Here is a 23,477-nt window from a genome sequence, read left to right on the forward strand (position 1 = left end):
TTTGCTTGGCTATTCAAAACCAGTAGAGCCAGAACGCACACAACCTGATCTCTTGTTGTGCACATAGGATATAGAAGTATCTTAAAAAACGATAAAATGATTTTCAGAATTTTACCAGAAACACAAGCTTACTGACATCAAGAAAGTTTGTACTTGCCTGGTTATTTTATTTGGAAAGGGAAGGTTAATCCACACAAAAGCCTACTGGACTAGATAAGGTTGAAATAATATATTGACATGGGTTTGGTTTAGTTTAGTTTAGTTTAGAGATACAGCATGGAAAAGGGCCCTTCGGCCCACCGCGTCCGCACCGACCAGCGATCCCTGCACATTAACACTATCCTACACACACTAGGGACAATTTACATTTATACCAAGCCAATTAACCTACAAACCTGTGTGTCAGAGGAAACTAGACTGTCAGAGGGAACTGGAGCACCTGGAAAAAACCCACGCAGGTCACAGGGAGAACGTACAAACTCCGTACAGACAAGCACCCATAGTCAGGATCGAACCCGGGTCTCTGGCGCTCCAAGGCAGCAACTCTATCAATGCGCCACCATGGGTAGCTAAGAAAACAGTTATTGGGGGTAAATGAGTCTTCTCAGATTGGCAATCAGTGACTAACAGAGTGTCATAGCGATAGATGCTGTGTACTATCCGATTCACCTCTATCCAATTGTGAACATCGGAGTTCATCTGTGGAACTGATGTGAACTACATTCTGCACTCTGTATAGGATGATGAGTCTCACATCAGTGGTAAGGAAAATGTTGGAGAGGATTATTTGGAACAGATTATTTAGAAAATAATGGGTTGATTAGGGACAATAAGCATGGCTTTGTATGCACATGTCTTACTAACTTGATTGAATTTTTGGGTCCACGCCCACAGCTGGCTGAAAGTAGTAGCGAGAAACGGCTCTTAAAGATAGTCAGGGGATATGGGAAGAAGGCAGGAACGGGGCACTGATTGGGGATGATCAGCCATGATCATATTGAATGGCGGTGCCGGGTCGAAGGGCCGAATGGCCTACTCCTGCACCTATTGTCTATTGTCTATTGTCTATAATGCAAGTAGACAGAGTGGTAAAGAAGGCATGGTAAAATAGCCTTCGTCAGTTGGGGCATTGAGTATGAAAATCAGGAAGTCATGCTGCAGCATTATAGGACTAGTTAGGCCGCATTAGGAATATTGTGTGCAGTTCTGGTCATTCCTTTACAGGAAGAATGTGGAGGCTTTGGAGGGAATGCAGAAGTAATTATTTAAGATGCTGCCTGGATTGGAGGCATTTGCTATGAGGAGATGTTGGACAAACTTGGATTGTTTTCCGTGGAGCATCGGAGGCTGAGGGGAGGCGTGATATAAGTATATACAATTATGAGATGCGCGGTTACGGTGGACAGAACCTTTGTCCTAGAGTTAGAGGACATTAGCTATAGGGAGAGGTTGGACAAATTTGGATTATTTTCACTGGAGTGTCGGAGGCAGAAGGAAAATTTCATAGGTTTATTAAATTGAGAGGCATAGGCTATCAGAATTGTTTTAAAAGGGTGGAAATGTTAAATACTAGAAAGGCGTAGCTTTAAGGTGAGAGGGGAAGAGTTTAAAAGAGATGTTTTTTAACAGAGAAGGGTCAGTTCCTGAAAGGTGCTGCCTGGGATGGTGGTGGAAGTACATACAATAGTGGAGTTTAAGAGGCTTTTAGATGCAGGAAATGGAGGGGTATGGAGCTTGTGCAGGAGTGAAATCATGTGAGCTCAGCAAGCAGCTGCTGTCTGTGAATGTGTGGGTCAGACGCGACTGTCCGTGAAAGGGTGAAACCTCTATAGGGATTTCTTAAAGCAGGAATATCACAGTCTCACAATTCTTTTTTTGGTAGCCACACTTTGGCATTTGGCCAAGACACAGCACCTGTTAGTGCACCAAATATGAGTGAAACCCAATTTCTAGGGTAATTTATGCTTACCTTTGAAGGAGGCATGCAGGGTAACACAGCAGTTAATATAGCGTGCAAGGCCCCGAGATTTATAAATAGGCCCAATGGAATCATATATGAATGCAGCTGCCAGCTGAAAGCTGCCTAACAGAGAAAGAATATGAAAGGCAGAAAGTTATGCTAAACCCAACTAAAACACTAATGTCTGGAAATTGAATTGAACCTATAATTGGAGTGAAAAAATGTGACTGTATTTAGCAACAATGCCTGTTCAGGACCCTTACACAATGTTATGGAGTTAGCCTAAAAGATGCTTGAAATGGCATTGGAGTAGTTAACACTCAGAAACTAGAGTTTTTTTTTTTTTTAATTAAAAAAAAAATATGGAACGCTTCACGAATTTGCGTGTCATCCTTGCGCAGGGGCCATACTAATCTTCTCTGTATTGTTCCAATTTTAGTTATGTGCTGCCGAAGCGAGCACAGAAACTAGAGTTAAAATGGATCCTATGCAACGCTGGACTGGACCTTACAAGATTTTGCACATCTACTGAAACTTGGCTAGGTGCCAATCTTTAAAAGGACACTTTCATGGGAACCAGACCAGCATCGTATCTTGCAGGAGACAAAGGCTACAGGAGAGAGAGAGAGAGAGAGAGAGAGAGAAAGACAGAGACCTCACAGTATTAAATCTGGTTCAGGTCCTGCCTGTGTGGAGTTTACATGTTCTTCCTGTGACCATATGAGTTTCCTCGGGGGGGGGGGGGGGGGGGGCTTGATGAGAATGTAGGGAGAACTAAAAACTGGATTATCATGGGATTAGGCCAAGGGGCGGCTGATAGTCAACGTGGACTCAGTGGGATAAAGGACCTGTTACCCTGCTGTGTCTTTTCATGGCTCTGTTACTCCAAATTTCATATCCTTACAAGATGCCTCTTGGTGATTTGCACATCACGGTTTACATTTGGAGAATGTCATGAATAAGTATATTAATGTAGATAAGTTCTTTATGTGAGTTGTCATCCATCTGGAAATATTGACAACTTGAACCAGTGTATATGAGTCCTTTAAACAGGAAGTCATTTATTGATGTGCTCATATCTTCTCCTTTGCTCTCTCTATTGTACTTGAGTTTGACGATTGGATTTATGTATGGTATTATCTGACTTGATTGGATAACGTGGAAAACATGCTTTTCATTTTACCTCGGTACATGTGACAATAATAAATCTAAACAAAACTTAAACTTCGTGGCATTAGCCAGCTTCGCTATGGGCTCTTCATTCTTTGCACTTGAGATTGATAGAACGATACAATTTCAAACAAGGCCACCTAAACCTTGTTTTGTAGACAAAAAGATGTGGGTATGCATATCATTCCTTGCTGTTGGCGCATATGAGAGATTGATGTCCTATACGCTGCTTAAACGGTTTAAGGGCAAGACCGACTAATTTAATTAATACATTCAGTAATACTTCAGTAATAATTTTGTAATATTAAGAATTTTTTTTAAATTTGACTTTTTAGCGATGCCGACACGCGTATCATCATATAAAAGCAGTGATCATGCAAATATTGGGTCTCAATAATCCAACTCCCTATGCTCTTTCTCCATATCTCGATAAACAATTTGCTTTATATTTTCTGATGCAATTTACATTTGAAACTTATTCCATCTGATGGAATTCAGATTGGATTCCACATTATAATCAGCTGCTGTCCATCCAAAATTGTTTCCACAAATCCCCTTCAACTTGTTTTAGCCACTCATCTTAAAACAATGCTGTTTTTATGATTGAGAGCTTAGGTTTATTAATACTATCAAAGCCCTTCATGATTTTGAAAACATTTATGAAACATTCTCCTAACGTTCTCCGTTCTAAGAACAATAACCCAACTTCTCTCGTCACTCTAGATAAATGTACTCCTCAGAATATTAGCAAGAAGGAACTGCAGATGCTGGTTTAAACCAAAGATAGACAGAAAAAGCTGGAGTAACTCAACGGGACAGGCAGCATCTCTGGAGAGAAGAAATGGGTGATGTTTCAGGGTCAAGGCCAGCTGAATTACTCCAGCTTTTTGTGTTTCTCCGATAAGTTCAAATATGTCATTATATCCCTAAAAATAGATTTCAGAAACTTATTTGCAGCTGATGTTGTCCTACTGGCCTAGCATTTCCTAGTTTATCTCATTAATCTTCCTAAATAATGGTCACACTGGCAATGTTCCCAATGCAATCAGACAATTTCTGCCACAAGGCTTGAAAGAAAATGTCTGATTCATAAACATTTTCCTCATTAACTTATTGTATTACCCTTGGGTGGAAGCCATCATATTAAGAATTTCTCTCTTGATTTATTAATATTTCCAGCCATATATATTACAATTTAAGAAAGTTCCTTTCCTGAAAGATATCTCACCATTTTCGTTTGTATTTCCGTCTTGCACTTTTAATGCTTTTCCTTATTTCTTTACGCTATTCTTTATATCTCTCCTCATGGTTGACATATCTATTGTTCTTTGTTTTCATTTAAGCTCTTTATTTTAATATTAGACTTGAGCAGCTGCAAAGAAGATCCTGAAAGCTATTTTTAGGGGGGGAATTACATATTAGAATATATCACTTTCCCTGTTTGCTCTTTATTGAGGTAAATGTGTTATCCTTTAGGATCATGTGCATCTTGCAAAAACTGCCCAGTCTATAGTGATTAATCTTTGTCTTACTTCTTTAAAACAAACTACTTTCTTTAAAACTTACTTCTTTAAAACTTACTTTAAAACAAAGTCAGTTTTATCTTAACTTAAAAAAGATATAGTTTAATAAACTGCCCTTTTTTCTTTCCCTCAGTACTGAGTTCTTTCATGTGACTCTACAACTACGCCTTTGTGCTGCCCAATTCTGTTTTATATATTTATTCATCTTCATCAATGAATTAGGTCTGGTTTGAACCACAAATTTAGCTTTGAATATTGATGATTTTTTTTATATTTGCCATTTTACAAAGAGAAGAATGTGATAACATTGCAGGAAAAAATGTTCCCGATGTTGGGAGAGCCCAGAAACAGGGGGTCACAGTTTAAGAATAAGGGGTAGGCCATTTAGGACTGGGATGAGGTAAAACTTTTCACCCAGAGAGGTGTGAATCTGTGGAATTCTCTGCCACAGAAGGCAGTGGAGGCCAATTCACTGGATGTTTTCAAAAGAGAGTTAGATTTAGCTCTTAGTGCTAAAGGAATCAAGGGATATGGGGAAAAAGCAGGAACAGGGAACTGATTTTGGATGATCATATTGAATGGTGCTGACTCGAAGGACTGAATGGCCTACTCCTGCACCTAGTTTCTATGTTTCTATAATCGGAGTGAGAGGGTTTATTGGTGAATGGAGAATCTGAGTTGTGTTTACTGGTCATATTGCAATTATATTGGTTATTCACAGCCAATATGGCCAGACCAGAACTGCCAGGTTGTCTTCCTACTTGTTCTGCCTACTCCTTTACCTCCTCCACAGTTATTCTCTATGTGGCTTGTGCAAGGGTCAGAATGAGAAGGTTGTATAGCTTACCATATTCCATCATAAATCCTGATATGGCAGATTGACCTTTGCATTTATATTGCCAAGGTTCACACCAAATTCGCACTGGAGTCACAAGCCGTGTCATAAGCAAATTGCTCTTGGCACCCAATAGCCAACATTGAGTTTGATGCTGAGGTGCATATGCAAATGGCGCAGTGGACTTTTCCCAACTGAGATCATCATGATTGCTGCCAGGATATAGGGTATTGACTTGCTTATTACAACAGAGGAGATGATTCAGGCATTGTGTAAAATGCCAACTCACAGCAGAGCAAAATGCCAATTCATTGTATGTGACCATGCAAAATTTCAGGTCGGGGCCTCATACTTGTGATGCTATAACCGATGTAGTTGCTTCCAGTGACATTTTGCCCATGGGGAAACATGATGTACTCTCAAAGCTACTGACTCGTTCTGCCGATTGCTCACGAGTAAGACTTCTCTTTGAATAGAAAGCTCCCCAATGAAACAATGGCGGACAATCTACGAGATATTACAAATATCTCCTGCTCAAGCCTGCCTGGGATTCTGATACATGATTTTCATGTCAAACAGTGACCTTGACAGTAACTGACAAGGTAGTCCTCCTCCCAACTTCATCTTGCCATTGCAATCTGAACAGGGGGGAATTTCAGTAAGATCTTCCACAATGAAGTCCTGCATCACAAACTGTTTCTTGCTGATATGCAAGTAGGAAAATTACCCCTTGAATGCCCAGGATGGATAATATCTTCACAGTCAGAAACCTTTTTACCCTCTTCCAGCAGCTTGCCCTGCATTTTATGGCCTGGTGGTGCATCTAGTATACTTTCTGTCTCCTGGCTTTAAAGATCTGGGTCAATCCTGACTTCAGGAGCTTTCTTTGTGAACTTTGCTTATTCTCTCTATGACTACCCTCCGGATTCTCTGGTTTCCTCTCACAACCAAAGTTGTGTGGGTTAGTGGGTTAGTTGGCTACTGTAGATTGCCCTCAGTGTGCAGGTAAATGTAGAATCTCAGGGAGGTAGTTTCCCTGTAGATGTAGGAGAATAAATGATAGAGAACACCGGTGAAGGAAGAGATTGGCCTGGAAATGTAAGCCAGCAGAGCCTTGATGGGTTTTCAATGTTGTCAGAAAATATTGTATAATAAGGTATATGGTACTGTGGAGTCTCTGATAATCCTGCCAATATGTTGTATGCACAGTGGAATGTCTATTATAATGTTCCCATTCTCTGGAGCAATTGGAATTTGTGCAGAAGCTTTGAAATTATCCAAATATCATACATCAGCTCCGCCTGCAGAAGGGTCTCGACCTGAAACATCACCAATTCTTTCTATCCAGAGATGCTGCCTGTCCCACTGAGTTACTCCAGCATTTTGTGTCTATCAAATAGAATACCTTTTCCTGTCTGCCTCTGTGAGTTCTGGAACAACAGAAAGCACCAATGATTTACGTGTCGCAAATCCAGTAGGAATCATTTACCAACTAACTGGCGAGCCTTTGATTACCCTGCTGTTGTAGCCCTGTGGGAGATCCTTCCTGCTGCTGAATATGTGTGAGCTGTGCAAGCTAGAGGGACTATTGGGAGGAACGAATTAGTGGTGTGAGCAAGGTCAGTGTTGCACGCTCGTGTATATCTTGATATATCTCTTTGGCTTGCCTCCAGCGGCCCCTAACAAGTTTTACTAGCACGCGAGTTAATGGCCTCAGTGGCATTCTGCTTGACTTAGTCCATAAGTCTGGTCTGTGTGTGTGTGCGCGTGTGGGGTGTGCATGAGTGTGTGTTTGTGTATGTGCACGTGTGTTTGTGTGTACACGTGTTTCTGTTTGGCTGTGCTTCGAACCAGATTTATCATCTGTCGTGTCCAAAACAGAACCCTGGTCAAACTTGTAATCAACTCACAAAATGTAATAAATATTATTACCTGCCTCGGATCTACTCAATCTTCTATCGATGGGCTAAAGGGGGCTGGATTAGGGGTTGGGACAGGACACTCTTTAAACATCGTCCCTCACAGTAAACTTCTTCTGCTGCACAGCAATCCTGCTGAAGTGAACTTCATGCAGATTAATTAAAGCCATTGTTTAGATTGTGAAAGATAGTTCTCAAGCTTCTTCAAGAAAAACATGTTGTTCATTTAAAATTGACATGAGCGATGAACCTTGCACCTTGGTGTGACGATGGAGGTAAGCAGTGCTGTAAAACACACTGCCTGTCAGCCACCCCATGACCTGTGAGAAAACAAATTGGGGAAAGTGAGGCAGACAGTGTTGTTTTTGGAATTCAAAGAGGGAGGTTTAGCACAGCTGTTGAGGCACATTGTGAATACGAACTATTATCTCTAACATGTGCGATTGGGGCTCAGGTCACTCTAAGACTTATCATAACATGGAAACAATGGAAAAGATTGTTAAAAAATAACTTTCGTACCCTCTACCAAACCAAGTGTCAATTGGATGCATTTTGGGGAACATTAATTTCACTTTTTGTATTTCTTATAATTTTACAGTTTGTTTAATTGCTGACAATGCAGTTACTTGGAACAAAGGTGTATTATGCCAATGGCAATATTTTTCCTGGAGATGAAAACAGAATAATACTGTAGAAAGCATCACACAGAAGGCAAATGGAATGTTGTTACCATGATGTTCAGCTTTTGAATAGTTGACACCATATACCTTCTGTGGAAAGTTAATGAGCTTATTTGGCTATTGTTGTACAGGTATCATAAATTCCATCTAGTTTCACCTCAGCCAGGTGGAACCCAAAGTGTTTTGTCAACTTTGTGCTGAGGGACTGGTTCATTGCCATCAATGCCCCCGCTTGCAGGTGTACATATGTACCAGGGTTCCATCTAGTTTCTCACAGGGTCTGAAAGATATACAATTTGAACTAGATTGGATTCTCAGAGGTGTCCTGGCCCATATTTGTCCCACATCACTAAAACCTTTTATCAGGTCCTGCATAGACACTAAAAGCTGCAGTAACTCAGCGGGTCAGACAGCATCTCTGGAGAAAAGGGACAGGTGACGTTTTGGGTCGAGACCCTTCTTTAGACCCGAAGCGATCTGAAATGTCACCTATCCCTTTTCTTCAGAGATGTTGTCTGACCAGTTGAGTTACTCCAGCTTTTTGTGTCTATCTTCGGTTTAATCCCGCATCTGCAGTTCCTTCCTACACATCAGGTCATGCATCACTTTTTGTGTGGGGGACCAGGTCATGTGCAAATCATTCTATTGAATTCCCTAATATTAAAATATCGATAAAATTATAAAATGCATTCTTCGCTCAAAAGCATTTTAGGAAACCCTGAGGTCATGAAATAGATGTTTACATATTTTAAAGAAAGACGAAGAACACAATGTTCGCATTGGTCAAGCATGATTCAGCCATGCTACCCAGACTGGAGCCTTCACTTCAGATTAAATCTTCCACGTAACTTCTCAGATAACAAGATTTCCTTATAGGGATGCATGTAGACTTAACGCATTAACTTTTGTCTATTGATGAATTGAGTAAACAGCCATTCAAATTCAAGAATGAGAACAAATTCTTTTTTTTCTGGCTTCACTGTTACTAACTTTTATGTTTGAGAAAACTAGAGGACACCGCTGCCGTAGTGGACCGGACATCGAACAAAGACGAGACGGATTACAGAAAGGAAATTGAGAATCTTGTCATTTGGTGTCATGACACCAACCTCTCCCTCAATGTCTGCAAGACAAAGGAGTTTGTGATCAACTTCAGGAAGCGAAACAGAACACACATCCCAGTCTACATTGATGGTGCTGAAGTAGACATGGTCAAAAACTTAAAGATTCTAGGAATAAATATTGCCATCAATTTGTCCTGGATCAGCCACATTGAAGCTATGATCAAAAAAGCACACCAATGCCTACTCCTTAAGAAGGCTTCAGATGTTTGGCATGTTACCAACTTCTACAGATGTGCCATAGAGAGCATTTTATCAGCATGCATCACAGCATGGTTTGGGAACAGATCCATTCAAGACAGCAAGATATTGCAGAGAGCTGTGGACATTGCTCCGACCATCACGCAAACCAACCTCCCTTCCATTGACACCATCTACCTTTTATGCTGCATTGGCAAGGCCGTCAGCATAAACAAGGACCAGTCTCACCCCGGTCACTCCTTCATCTCCCCTCTCACATCCGGAGAGATACAGATAAAGAGGAAGATTAGACTTTATTGCCTTCCATCACAGTGAGGAACGTGGGGAATCCACTGTGGTGGATGCTTATGTTAACTTTTATGTAGTTGTGTGTCTTGTTGCTTTTTTTTTTAGTATGGCTGTATGGTAATTCGAATTTCACTGTACCTTAATTGGTACATGTGACATTAAACTGACCTTGAAACCTTGAAACCTTGAAGTTCAGGAACAGTTTCTTCCCAGCTGTTATCAGACAAGCTGTTATCTAGCCTTCTCATCGGCTAGAGTGCTTTCCTAACCTTCCATCTCTGAAACCCTGGCTAGATAGAACCATCTAGCCTTCCATCTAAGGCTAGATAGAACTTAGTACAAAATTACATAAATCTCATAAAATCACTGGCTTGATTACTTTTGTAAAAAATTATATTTGCTTTAATGTGAGGGCTGGGAAAATTGGAGAAGGGCTGTGCGTGGGGTAGGGCAAGGAATTGGGTTTCCAAAAGACTTTCAAAGATTGGTGTAATGAAGGAAATGAGTGGGATTTAGGATGAGGAATTCAGAGGTAAGATTTGTGATGATGAAAGAATGTCCTCTTCCTGATGGAAGAGGTGAGGATGGGGGAGCAGAGAGTTCAGAAGTAGTGGGTGATGGAGCCAAGTGTGGATGAGCAGAGGGTGATAGAGGAGAGGCTTCAGGGTACGTGATCAGGGCAAGATGGAAGAGAGAGTGCTGGGTTCACAACAAAAAATGTTGATTGTAAGGAGGAATTCAGAGGAGAATCAAGGCCTTGGAGACTCTGATCTGAGGACAATTAATTTAATTGTGACAATAGTAATTTAAATTCCCGTAGGTTTCACCAACTTTCGGCATGCATTAATTTTGCATTCTGTACCAGCGAACCTACTGCATTGTTTCTGTTTCACTTTAAAATGAAAAAAACTACGGTTGACCTGAATCTCTTTATTTGCAGTTTGTGTTGTTAAACTTCACCACTGAACAGTATTTTGGTTTAGGAGTTCAGTAAATATTAGAACCAAATGAAAAGCTGTTGGAATCGTTCCTATTTTTCACCTCATTGTTAACGGAATGCTATCTTCAGGGGGAAATAAATGTTTACAAAGATGTTTTTAAACTTGTAAACTTAATTGCACCATAGCACGGCTTCATTACAATTGGGAGATGTTCCTCCTTGGTGCTTGGGGATTTCTGACTGCCAAAGTAGTTAATGGAAGAGGATTCAATATTGCTTTGTAATGAGAATTCCATAGATCTTTGAGGAAGGAAAGAATGCTGAACTAAGATGTATAAAATGGTACTAGCATAGGTACTAGCATAGGTGGTGTAGCTGTAGAGCTACTACCTTACAGCGCTAGAAACCCTGGTTCGATCCTGTCCTGACTGCGGGTGCTGTCTGTATGGAGTTTGTATGTTCTCCACATGACTTGCATGGGTTTTCTCTGAGATCATTGGTTTCCTCCCACACTCCAAAGACGTACAGATAATTGGCTTGGTGTAAATGTAAAATTGTTCCTAGTATTTGTAGGGTAGTGTTAATATGCGGGGATTACTGGTCGGTGTGGACTTGGTGGGCTGAAGGGCCTGTTTCCATGCTGTATCACTAAACTAAAACTAAACATGGGTTTGATGGGCCAAATGGCCTCCTTCTATGCAGTAGTGGATCTGTGATTCTATTCCATAGTTCAATAAAGCATCACTTAGATGAAGCATGGGAGAAAAGTCATGGGCAACTGTAACACAGGCCATCTGATATTTCATCCATTGGTTTGGAAACACCCATAGCTGCAGTCAGCAATTTATTGATTCATTGTACCTTAAACACCAGTGCCATTGCTTATTGGGAATATACTTGTGAATGACAATATTCTAACAAGATAGTAGTCTGCATCACTTCAGATAGGCTTTCGGCACATTGACCTTCATCAGTTAACATTGTGAATATAGAAGTTGGGAGGTCATGTCGCAATTATATAAGACGTTGGTGGGGGCACATTTAGAGTATTGTGTTCAGTTTACGAGGATGTTTTGAGGACCTGAAGGCCTGAGCTATAGGGAGAGGTTGAGGAGGAGAGGACTTTAATCCTTGGAGTGCAGGAGGATGAGACGTGATCTGGCAGAGGTGTACAAAATCATGAGAAGAATAGATTGGTTAAACACACAGTCTCTTGCCCATAGTAGGGGAATCGAAAAGCAAGGGACATAGGTTTAAGTTGAGGGCGGAAAGATTTAATAGGAACCTGACGGCTAACTTATTTACACAAAGGGTGGTGGGTGTATGGAACGAGCTGCTGGAGGAGATGGTTGGGGCAGGTACTAGTAATGAACATTTAGACAGGTACACGGATAGGATAGGTTTAGAGGAATATAGACCAAACACAGGCAGGTGGGTATTGTATAGATGGGACATGTTGGTCGGTGTGGGCTAGTTTGGCTGAAGGGCCTGTTTCCACGCTGTATGACTTTGACTCTAGAATGACCAAACATCTGACAGTCTTCTGAGGAAATATTATCCTAGATGACTGTGTTTTTCAACCTTCAGAAAGTATTTGCTTAACTCAAAGTATGTAGATTTTAGTTTAAGATTTTGGAATGAACAGAATATCGGTAGAACACAGCGTTATACTTGTTAGGGGTGTGATGCAGGAGTGGGAAAGCTATCATTGGGTGGCAGCAATTTGAATTTTGAAACTCAAAGTAAATTGATTACATTTGCCTTGGAAAGAAAACTGGGGAATGCAACTATTTTGGAAAAGGCAGCACTGAAAAATTGGAATAAAGTATAAAGGGATAGGCAGCATCTCTGGAGAGAAGGAATGGGTGACGTTTCAGATCGAGTCTGAAGAAGGGTCATGACCTGAAACGTCACCCATTCCTTCTCTCCAGCGATGCTGCCTGTCCCGCTGAGTTACTCCAGCTTTTTATGTCTATCTTCGGTTTAAACCAGCATCTGCAGTCCCTTCCTACACAGTAAAGTATAAATATTGTTTACGAAACTTCCTTAGTTTTAACAGCAGAGTACAGGGGAATGGGCAGGTGCTATAGACCTGCACGGGAAGGTAGACGCTCCCGCCCCCGCGAGTCTCGGGTAGGTGGGGCTCGTCAGCCTGGGAAGGCAGTCCATCTAGGAGAGGAAAAACTCTGATTTAAAATCCCCACTGCCTTGTGGCCATATCCAGTCATGGAAAAGGCTACTGGAGTAAACCTCAAGAAAATCCGGAGTCGGAGCCCCTAAGGCAGTTTGTCATTGTCTACAACCTCACATCAGGCAGCTCCTGCGACAGCGCTGGTGCCAAACTGTAACAGCCCTGCTGTTCCTTTGGATTGATCAGCGACATGGAGAGGGGGGACGTGCTGCATGGGCAACAGCCTGTCCTCCATATAACATCGCCCAGGCTTGCATCCGACCAGGAAGCATCACCCATGGTCAGTCATGACCAAGAGGGGCCTACTATTACAGGGGATTGGTTCTTGCTTGACATCAACTGAACAAGTGATGGGGACAAAATAAATGTGAGGCCGATGAGTGCAAGCTGTATCACATTGAAAAAAAAAGAAGTCATTTGTTTTTTAAAGAATTAATTGGGTGCACACTGGTCGGTCTCGACATGGTGGGCAGAATGGATTGGTTCCAAACTCTATGACTGTTCAAGATTTAATAGAGGATCTACCCTGTGATTAGCCTTGATAAAGATGATTTAGAAAATGACCTCCAACTGCACTGAGTTATTTAATACTCATAAAAAATTAATTCAAGCCAAATACTTGGAACTTTTTCTTAATATAAAAATGTAATTGTTCTGTGAACAATGAATGAAAGAAAATGAACTTCCATGTATATAAATGTATCTCACAATCTCAGGATGTCCGGAAATGCTGGTTGGACTGTTGAGGAAAGTGATTTCACAATGACGGAAATATGGTTGCTGATTTATGCACATGAAGATCTCAAAAATAGTAAAGTCACAATGGCAAGATTATGTTGGGTTGCTTAATATGCCAAAAACTCAGGTACCATTCAAATAGATTGAATCAAAAGTAATTTAAATGTTATCTTATGAGCAGGGCTGCCAAAAAGTGGAAAAATTATTGATTTAACTATTGATGATAATCTAGTTAACTAGGTAATGAGCTAGTGTGGAAAGTTCTGTAACCAATATCCATCTAGCTGACATGGCAAAATCCTATACAATTAGAATTAGGATAACACAATTCAAAAATATCCCATCATCCGAACTATGCAAGAACGTTATCTAAGTGAGCCAGCTAAATACTGGCAAACAGCTGCAAATGTTATCTTGAGGGGTCACATCTTCCAGAAGTTCGGGTACGGGTGATTAGTACGGGTGTCATAGGTTAAGGGGAGAAGGCAGGAGAATGGGGTTAAGAGGGAGAGATACATCAGCCATGATTGAATGGCGGAGTAGACTTGATGGGCCAAATGGCCTAATTCTACTCCTATCCTTACGACCTTAAGTTGATTTGAGATTGGTGCATGATTTTGCAGTCAGCAGAAAGAAAAGGCGTACATGTTTGTAGATTAATTGGCTTGGTAAAATTGTAAATTGTCCCTAATGTGCAGGACAGTGTTAATGTGTGAGGATTGCACATTAGTCAGCGTGGATTTGGTGGGTCGAAGGGCCTGTTTCCGTGCTGTATCTCTAAACTAAACTAAACTGAGTTCTTTTGTTCTGCTGGTCTCAAAATGAAGGCCTCTGTGTCAGGCGGATTACTACAGTAACAGCTCAACTGTACAACTGAGATCACATCACACCACCAATCTCCAACTCCCACTCTTCTGGAAGTAGACACAAGTAATTCAGTGGGACAGGCAGCATCTCTGGAGAGAAGGAATGGGATCGGGTCTGAGGAAGGGTCTCGACCTGAAACGTCACCCATTCCTTCTCTCCAGAGATGCTGCCAGTCCCGCTGAGTTACTTCAGCATTTTGTGTCTATCTTCAGTGTAAACCAGCATCTGCAGTCCCTTCCGACACTCTTCTGGGCAACTGATAAGCAATCAGGAGGCCAGCTGTTCTGTTCTGAGGTAGACAATGGGGAAAGTCGGTGTTTAAAGCATTGGTTGAATGAATTAACAAAGCAAATTCCACAAAATAACATCATTGCTTATGCTTCTTAAGTTTTATTTTTGGTCAGCAGTTCAAAGGACATCAAGAATTAAAACACAATCAAATTCTACATAATACTTCAACTAATATGGTATTTAATCAAAATATTATTTACAGAATTGATAGTCAAGGGTTTCCTCCATTCAAAATTCAGTAACATGGCTGCAATTGTGCCAAAAGTACAAAGAAAGTAACTTCAGGATATAATATTTCATCTCAGAATCTGCCTTTTTAATTTCTAGTACAAGTCACCACCAATGAACCAGTTTTCACACAGACATTGATATCTTGCATTGCTTGTCAATTTGTCTTTCATTCTTTTGCTGAATATCTTGGCATTAGGTGACATGAAGAACGATTTGCTGAAATAAAGGCAACTATTCTGTGTATTGTGATATATTTTAACTGTAGGCCCCACATGAGGCTTTAATAAAAGATGTACAACCAATTAATCTCCAAATAAATTGTAACTTTATTTTAAAATGTGCGGTAATTTTTTTTTCTCAGTTCTGTTCCGTGCTATGTGGGGTCACAGTTTTGATTTACAAAATGGAGAATCTCTTGGTATTTAGTAAAAGTTTATAAATATAGAGAAACTCACATGAAAGGCCACTGTGCTGAGCATATTTGAAGTAACTTGGTGATAGATACCCCACACTTGAAGGTACAAATTCAGCAAGTCGGAGGAGGAAGTGAAGACATGAAGACAAGTGAGAAATGTAAAGTTTTGATGCAAAAGGAGAGAAGGTGGAAGAGAAAATTAAGCATTTTGCTCTCAGTGGTACAATACATAAAGGAGGAAGAGCACCTATTTTTGAATTGAGGGAAGCACAAGCATTGAGGATTAGGAACAATAATCATATTCATAAATTGGTAAATAATACATAAGATTGAGGCTGAGCGTTTGGGGATTTGAGGCCAGAGGCAGATTTTTTGTTGCATTTTGAAATTACCACAAAATATTCATTGATTTTCCATGATATTCCCATTTTCTCTTAAATGAAGAGTCTGCATCTCCGATTCCAATATATCTCATTTATTACTTGAGAGTGTAAAATCATAGCCAATGAATTATATGTACACTACTTTAAGATGTCACTCCCTGCTGAAGAATATTCAATTACAATACTGTACAATGAACCCATTCAGTAATCAAAAAGCTTTCAGAAGAATGGGTTCTTAATGATAAAGAGTGCTCACAATCCTGCACCAGTTTGGAGCCTGCAGGGACATGGATCTAGCATAGGCACCAAATAAATGTCACCAGTATGTGTTCGACAAGCTGGCAAAATGCCTCAAAATCTCCTTTGCACACATCAAGAATTGTATCTACGGTGTTTAGGCTGCAATATTTCTTGCTGATTCCTCTCAGATCTTAGTTATACCTCAAAATGTTCTCATTGTCAATGGATGAAATCTCACTTGTGGCTTGACAGAATGTATGTGGGATGACATGTAATACTGTGTCGCTAACACCAGAACATTCTTTATTCTACCAGCGCTAATAAATAAATCTATTCGTACCAAGCTTGCTGTATTTATGTCATTAACTGTTTCTTGTTTTTTATTGATTCATGGTGAATGCAAGATTTTCCCTTGAACTGAGTGAAGGGCACTTGGCTGTCAATACTTTGTGAGTGTCAAAATGTAGTGGCAAGGGAAGGTGAGGGTGAAAATGTTACCAATTGGAGTTTGAAGCCCAACTCACCCAAATGCATTCCTGTATGCCTTCCAGCATTGACAAAGGCGTGTTAGCAGTTGTCTCTCACACACCCCAGCATCTCAATTAGGAAATGTCACAAGAGAGATACCCAAGCAGAAGGTCGAGAAAAATATTTTCAAAATAGGTGTCAAAGATCGGTAAAACAAATAAATAAGACATCAACATTCCTCGACAAAACTTTCCTTAAAGATTGCTGGCATGCTGTACAGGAATGCTTATTGGTTAGACATATAATTAAATAAAGCCCGTGGGATCGTGTGAATAGCTCTGACCGACCAAAATTCGTTTTTGCTGCACTTAGTCCAAGAATACATTTCCTCCCCAGATCATCTGCGAGACACAGTAAGTTGGAAATAAATTACGTGTAATAATAGCTCCATTCATTGATTTAATATGAAACACGTGCTTTATCTTCAATTTAGCACAGTTGCATTCTTCACAGCACTGTACCTAAATGATTCCATGCGTTAAAGTTCACATTGGATGTAGACCTCCTTGTTCAATTTTGCCCATCGCTTATAACTAAAAGTCTTGAAAAAGACTTGTACAGCATAACCATTCTTAAATAGCCGGCATTCAAAAAGTAACGTTCACCCAAATCAGATTGCAACGTCATCTTGCCTCCTTCTGCTGCTTTGACTGCTGGCTGGACTCACAGGTCTTGGCCTTTGTATTGAGGCTTGTTCTACCATTTCAGGGACATCCCTCAAGAGGTTATAAGGCATGGGATTGACCATGTGGTCTGCCAGTCTCTGTTCTGTAGTGTAGTTCGTCCAGTTCTGTTCAGAAGAAGACTTGTTGCAGCTTTGGTAATGCCCGTGGGCCCCTTCCACAGTTGTGTACATGTACTCCATTGGCAACGATTCCTTTTCCATATAGGGAGTCCCTGGAAAGTCAGAGGGTTTTAGATAGATCCGCTTGTGGGGTTTGGCCTGAATGTTTTTAATAATACACTTGCCGACGAGCTGGAATATTTCTAGAAGGTTTAGCACGAGTGATATCAGAGATACTGCATACATAAATAAAATGAAAATAGTCTTTTCCGTAGGACGAGATATAAAGCAATCCACTTTGTGTGGGCAGGGTATTCTTTGACAGACATAAATTGCTGGCATTGTAAAGCCATATAAGTACCACTGGCCAAAGGAAAAGCTCAGTTCAAATATCATTTTGCAGAAAATACTTAGTGTGTAGGTGAGCATTAGTGCTCCCTTAATTTTAATTTTCCCCGAGTCATCAATGCCATACTTTTGCTTCTTTATTGCAATCTCTTTGACAAGGAGTTCAATTTGGCTGTCCTTGGTCGGCTGGGACCTCAACGCCTCTTCTCTCTGCTTGAATTTCTCTTCTTTCCTTGATATGTGCAGGACGTGGCCCAAGTAGATAAGCGTAGGCGTTGACACGAAGAGGATCTGCAGCACCCAGTAGCGGACGTGTGAGATCGGAAAGGCTTTGTCGTAGCAGACATTCTCGCAACCTGGCTGCCCCGTGTTGCAGTTAAAATCCGACTGCTCATCACCCCAGACGTATTCTGCGGCCGTGCCCAGGATCAGAATCCGAAAGATGAAGAGGACGGTGAGCCAGATTTTGCCAATCACAGTCGAATGTTCCTGTACTTCATCAAGGAGTTTTTCCAAAAAACTCCAGTCTCCCATTTTCTTGGGTCTTTTTCCTGTCAATCAGAAAACAGTCATTCTTTGTTGATATTTCAGATTAAATCTGCATTTTTTTTTGTTTGGTTATTTTAGCACTCTTGTCACTACTTATTTATATTGGTTTGAACAACTGGGACAGCGTTCAAAATTCTTCAATCGATAATTATTGATAAACAACTTGCTGGAGGAGCTAAGCGGGGCCGAGCAGCATCTGTGGGGGGAAGAGTAATTGTTGATGTTTCAGGTCATAACCTTGCAGCAGGACTACGATTGGAGAGTGAAGTTGGCTAATAGCACGAGGTGCGGGGGAGGGGTGAGACAGACCAGTGGGTGATTGGTGGACTGACGAGGGGTTAAGGATGATGGGTAAATGAAGCCAGGTAGGGGAGAGGCAGGATGGGATGGAGTTGGTAGACGGAGGTGAGGGCAGACTAAAGAAAAAAAAGTCTAAAGAAGCTAAGTGAGGGGAGGGGAGGGAGATAAGCAGGAACATAAAGGCTACTAGTGCTTGTTGAGTAATTTAGTGATATAGCATGGAAACAGGCCCTTTGCCCCAACTTGCCCACACTGGCCAACATATCCCAGCTACACTAGTCCCACCTGCCTGCGTTTGGTCCATATACTATGTCAGCATACTGACACTATCCTTCACACTAGGAATAATTTTACAACTTACCGAAGCCAATTAACCTGCAAACCTGCGTGTCTTTGGAATGTGGGATGAACCTGGAGCACCCAGAGAAAACCCACACAGTCACAGGGAGAACGTACAAACTCTGTGCCGACAGCACCCGTAGTCAGGATCGAACCCGGGTCTCTTGCGCTGTAAAGCAGCAACACTACCACTGCGACTGTATGCCGCCCTGAACGGCAAACTATAAATACTGACGGTTGCATATCACATTGTTTAACAGAGTATCTTTGCACAAGTGTCTATAGAATCTTAGCTTACCAATTTGAATGCCCACCCATGTCTAAAGTAGCAGCTGCATTCTTAATAGACAATGGTGGCTACTGTAATTACTGTGGAAAGGTTATATGGAAACATTCTTTTCCCCATAACTGCATTTCCCCAAGACAGCTTTTTATCTGGTTGTCAATTTCTAAAGTAACTTTTATGTGGTTTCCTCGTTCTAGATTGAAACCACCCCTGGAATCCAGATAGTGTTCCTTAATTCGTCACTCCCATTATATCCAATTTAGGTTATGATAACATATTTAATGCGGAACTATCAGCACATTTAACTAAATCTTTAAATCGGATACGTTTAGAACACGTTGAAAATATGAAGTGTCTCCAATACTACACCTCACTTGCAAGCTTTTCTAATGGAAAGATAGTTAAAACAGATAAACAGCATTTGGCATGAGGATCCAAGATAAAACATATTTGTATCTCCTGAAAAACAATATGTTAGTTTATGAGAATTGATCATCTGCTTCAAGCTGTTACATTTACATCAAACAGTGTTGCACCTACCTTTGAATTCATCGTAAAACAGGTACTGCTGGAACTTAAAAAAATGAATATGATCATGAGTTGGAGAATGAGATACGGAACCCCTGCTCTTGAATCAACCTTAAGTCTCTGTTGCCTTTCCTTGCTGTGGAGTGGTTTTCCCACGGCCGTGGACTGCGGTAATACTTCAGTGCCATGGACCCCCTTCACCTGGGATTTATTTCCATCTCCTTGCGTTCCTTTAATTCGACTGGTTGCTGTTTCTAAGGTTTTACAAAGCACTTGTTTCTCTTACGAGAAGGAAGACAGATGTTTCAAATAATTTTGAATGTCAATTGTGTGAATGCGTGATTGATAAGCAGATGAATCTGCCAGCACTGGAATGCAATTAGGTTGCTATTGTAGAATTACAAAATGTTACAAATAGAAGAAGGCTAGTCTGCTTGTGATAGCCTGTCTGTTCTTACAAAGGGATATTAAATGAATCCAGATATCTGCTCTTTCTCCATAGCTTTGCCATTCTTTCCAACTAAAATATCCTTACAATTCTCGTTAGGAAGATATAATTGAATCTTATTCCACCCACTGTCAGGCAGTTGAAAATTTACTTGTTCTTTGTCAAATTTTCTCATTTACTTTTGATACTTTTTATGTTTACATACAATCTATGACTGCTCTTTTTCCCCACTACCAGCATAAATTACGCCTTACTTGTTCACGAATGCCCATGACATTGGTTTAAAATGTCTTTGCTAGAGTGATTGCTAAGATAATACCTGATCTTATTTGACAACAGAGGACTGTTGTAAATATCTATGATTTATAATCTACTTGTTGCTGTGTCCGTTAATATTCATTGCGAGGCACGGGTGAGATCTAGGCAGAAAGGAGCTCCCAAGGAATCCCACCTTCCCCACCCTCCCGTGATAAACCATTTTCAGTGACCACCAGCAAGTGCTGATATCTTCCAAGGAACCTACACTTGAAATAATTAACAACTACATCAGAGATACTCTGAGACTCTCAGAGGTCTTGGGGTCTGATAATCTAAATGCACGTGTTGCTGACATTCAGTCCCAAAAATTAAAAGAAAAAAGAAGAAAATCCTAACTAACAATTTCAGCCACTCACAGTGACAACAAATGTTAAAACAATGTATAAAATACCTCAGCATGCAAAACAATTGACAAAGTACAGCTTTGGAGTTTCTACTTTATCTCTTCCTGTTATTTAGATATAAATAACTGGCATTGTATTCGCCCTTAAATATTTTCTGTACAGTGGAAAATCAGCTTTTGAAAGTAAAAAAAAGTATTTTAAATATTAAACTCTGTGAAGGCACATTATCCAATCTCTCTTCTTGAGGGGTCTCCCCCAGATTGAGCTACAAGTGTTTCCTTTTGTTGAAAATGTCATCCATCTTTCATTAATTTAGCAGGCAGGAGAGTTCAGTCACTTACCAACAGTAAACTTTTGAGAGGGAGATAGCGAATAAACTCCGTAACCTGACACCCGTCCTGCAGAGATGCAATGTTCCACTAACAAAGTTCCTCAGAGTTGAAGTATTTAAAGGGAAACCCCCCTCATCGTCATTGCTGATCAAAAGAAGTACTGCAATCCCATGTGCCTCCGTAATATTGTTGGAAGTGGGAGATGCAGTTCAGTCGGGACGTATAGTCTGGCAAAGCTGACTGCTCCCATCGACAGGAAGGAAATGACCACCATTAAAAACATTGCTGTCTATTTTTCTCACGATAGCTTTCCAGTTCCATGATACGACTGCAAAGAAAAAGGAATGGGTCTCATAATCAACAGTTCAGGCTGCATCTGTGGGAAGAGAAATCGAGTTAACACTTCAGGTCAAGAACCCTTTATTAGAATTATCTTTGTGCTGAAGCACTAACTCTGTTTCTCATTCCACCTATCTGCCTGGGTCATCGCACTATTTTGTCTCTTATTTTAGATTTTCAGCATCTGCTGATTTTTGATCAGCATGGATCTCGTAATCCTTCCATCTCAAGTCCAGCATTCTTTGTTGGTGAAGGAGTTCTTTCTCAGCTGACAACTGTCCTTCCCTTAGGGATGGTGCAGGTGAGGATGTTGGGAACATTCCATTCACAGGGCAGCCTTCTGAATGCCCAGTTTAACTAGGGACATTGAAAGACGCCTTGAGGTTTTGCTTCCAAGATTAAAGAAGAGGAAAACATTAATTGTTTACCATGTGCACCAGAGAAATTCCAGATGAGTGGGAGATATGGATTCAGCAGCAGATGAAAAAGTTTACATTATGGAGCATCTGGAGAATGGATCAAATACTTCTTCCCCTCCCTTAGCTTTCCTCATTTATCTAAACAGGTAACATGTCAATTTATTCATGAAAGGTTCATTGCATCCTAGACGAAGGCAAATTATGAGGAATAATACAATCCTAAACCCTCATGGATATTAGACACAAAAAGCTGGAGGAACTCAGTGGGACAGGCAGCATCTCTGGAGAGATGGAATGGGTGACATTTTGGGTCGAGACCCTTCTTGAGACTGGTTAGGGATAAGGGAAATGAGAGATATAGATGATGATGATGTAGAGAGATAAAGAACAATGAATAAAAGATGCAAAAACGTAACGATGATAAAGGAATCAAGTCATTAGCTGTTTGTTGGTTGTAAACGAGAAGCTAGTGCGACTTGGGTGGGAGAGGGAAAGAGAGAGAGAGGGAATGCTGGGGCTACCTGAAGTGAGAGAAATCAATATTCATACTACTGGGCTGTCAGCTGCCCAAGCGAAATATGAGATGCTATTCCTCCAATTTGTGTTTAGCCTCACCTTGACAATGGAGGAGACGTAGGACAGAAAGGTCTGAGTGGGAATGGGAAGGAGAATTAGTGTTTAGCAACTGGGAGATTATGGATCATTAATCCTTTTTCTTTCAGATAAACAGATTCCCATATCTTATTAAGTCTGTCTCCATGAAGTTTAAATGCTGCTTAAACTTAAGGAAACACAACACTGTACTGCAAGACACAAAAATAGCAGCCTATTTCTGGACTTACCAAAGCCTGAGATTTTCGATGGTATGAGTGAAGATGTGGGAACAGATGTAGATGGAAAAACATTTTTTTAAAAAGCAGTGTGAGAGGTCAAAATCCAGGAATAACATCATGGATTGTTCCAATTTAGCTTTAGTGGGAGTTGATCAGTTTAGAGTCCTGTGGTCCCAGAAGTAGCCCAGGAGTATAGGTTCATATACTTACTTTATATTTATTTGTGACTAACTCACTGACGGCGGCAGACGATGGCAGCCTCGCCAACGGTCTGTCTTGTCCTTTTCTTCTTTTGTTGTTTTTAGTCTGTTGTTAAGTGCATGTTTTAGTGCATCTTTAGCTTCGTATTATGTGGGGGGTGGGGGAAACTGTTTTATCTCTTTCTTTGACGGAGTTGCGATTTTTTTTCCGTATCGTGTCTCCGTCCGCGCTGCGGCCTGACATCGAGGAGCTGGCGGCCTCTTGCTGGGGATCGACTTTGGGAGCTCAAGATGAGACCCTTATTTTAATTTCATATTTTTGTGCCCAGCACATTTTCAACTATCTTAATAATGTTGCATTAGGGTTACCATACTTAAATCTTTTAACGCTAGTCAGCAAAGTTAATAATGTTCCATCATGCAGTCCATGCCATCCAACGATCACCCCGTACACCAACACTATCTTACACACGAGGGACAATTTACAGAAGCTAATTAAACTGCAAACCTGCACGTCTTTGGGATATGGGAGGAAACCAGAGCACCCAGAGAAAATCCAGGTGGTCAAAGGCAGAACAAGCAAACTCCA

General features: G+C 40.8%; 1 protein-coding gene and 1 non-coding gene across 3 annotated transcripts; both read right to left on the reverse strand.

Moving 5' to 3' along the window:
* Window positions 1–2,316: 2,316 nt before the first annotated feature.
* Window positions 2,317–2,422, reverse strand: LOC116988667. The gene has a single exon (XR_004416021.1). It is a non-coding gene; the product is annotated as a U6 spliceosomal RNA (small nuclear RNA).
* A 12,378-nt stretch (window positions 2,423–14,800) lies between these two features.
* gja4 (gap junction protein alpha 4) lies at window positions 14,801–21,318 on the reverse strand. 2 transcript variants are annotated; one of them, XM_033045382.1, is made up of 3 exons: window positions 21,107–21,318; window positions 19,668–19,701; window positions 14,801–18,204 (listed from the first exon to the last, which is right to left on the reverse strand). In XM_033045382.1, the coding sequence occupies exon 3, from the start codon at window positions 18,185–18,187 to the stop codon at window positions 17,132–17,134; it is 1,056 nt and encodes a 351-aa protein (XP_032901273.1). In that variant the 5' UTR covers window positions 18,188–18,204; window positions 19,668–19,701; window positions 21,107–21,318; the 3' UTR covers window positions 14,801–17,131. The 2 variants fall into 2 exon arrangements, with proteins under 2 accessions (XP_032901273.1, XP_032901272.1); XM_033045381.1 differs by lacking the exon at window positions 19,668–19,701 and having other exon boundaries at window positions 21,107–21,313.
* Window positions 21,319–23,477: the final 2,159 nt, after the last annotated feature.

Source organism: Amblyraja radiata, chromosome 27, assembly GCF_010909765.2.
Source record: "Amblyraja radiata isolate CabotCenter1 chromosome 27, sAmbRad1.1.pri, whole genome shotgun sequence".
Lineage (NCBI taxonomy): Eukaryota > Metazoa > Chordata > Chondrichthyes > Rajiformes > Rajidae > Amblyraja > Amblyraja radiata.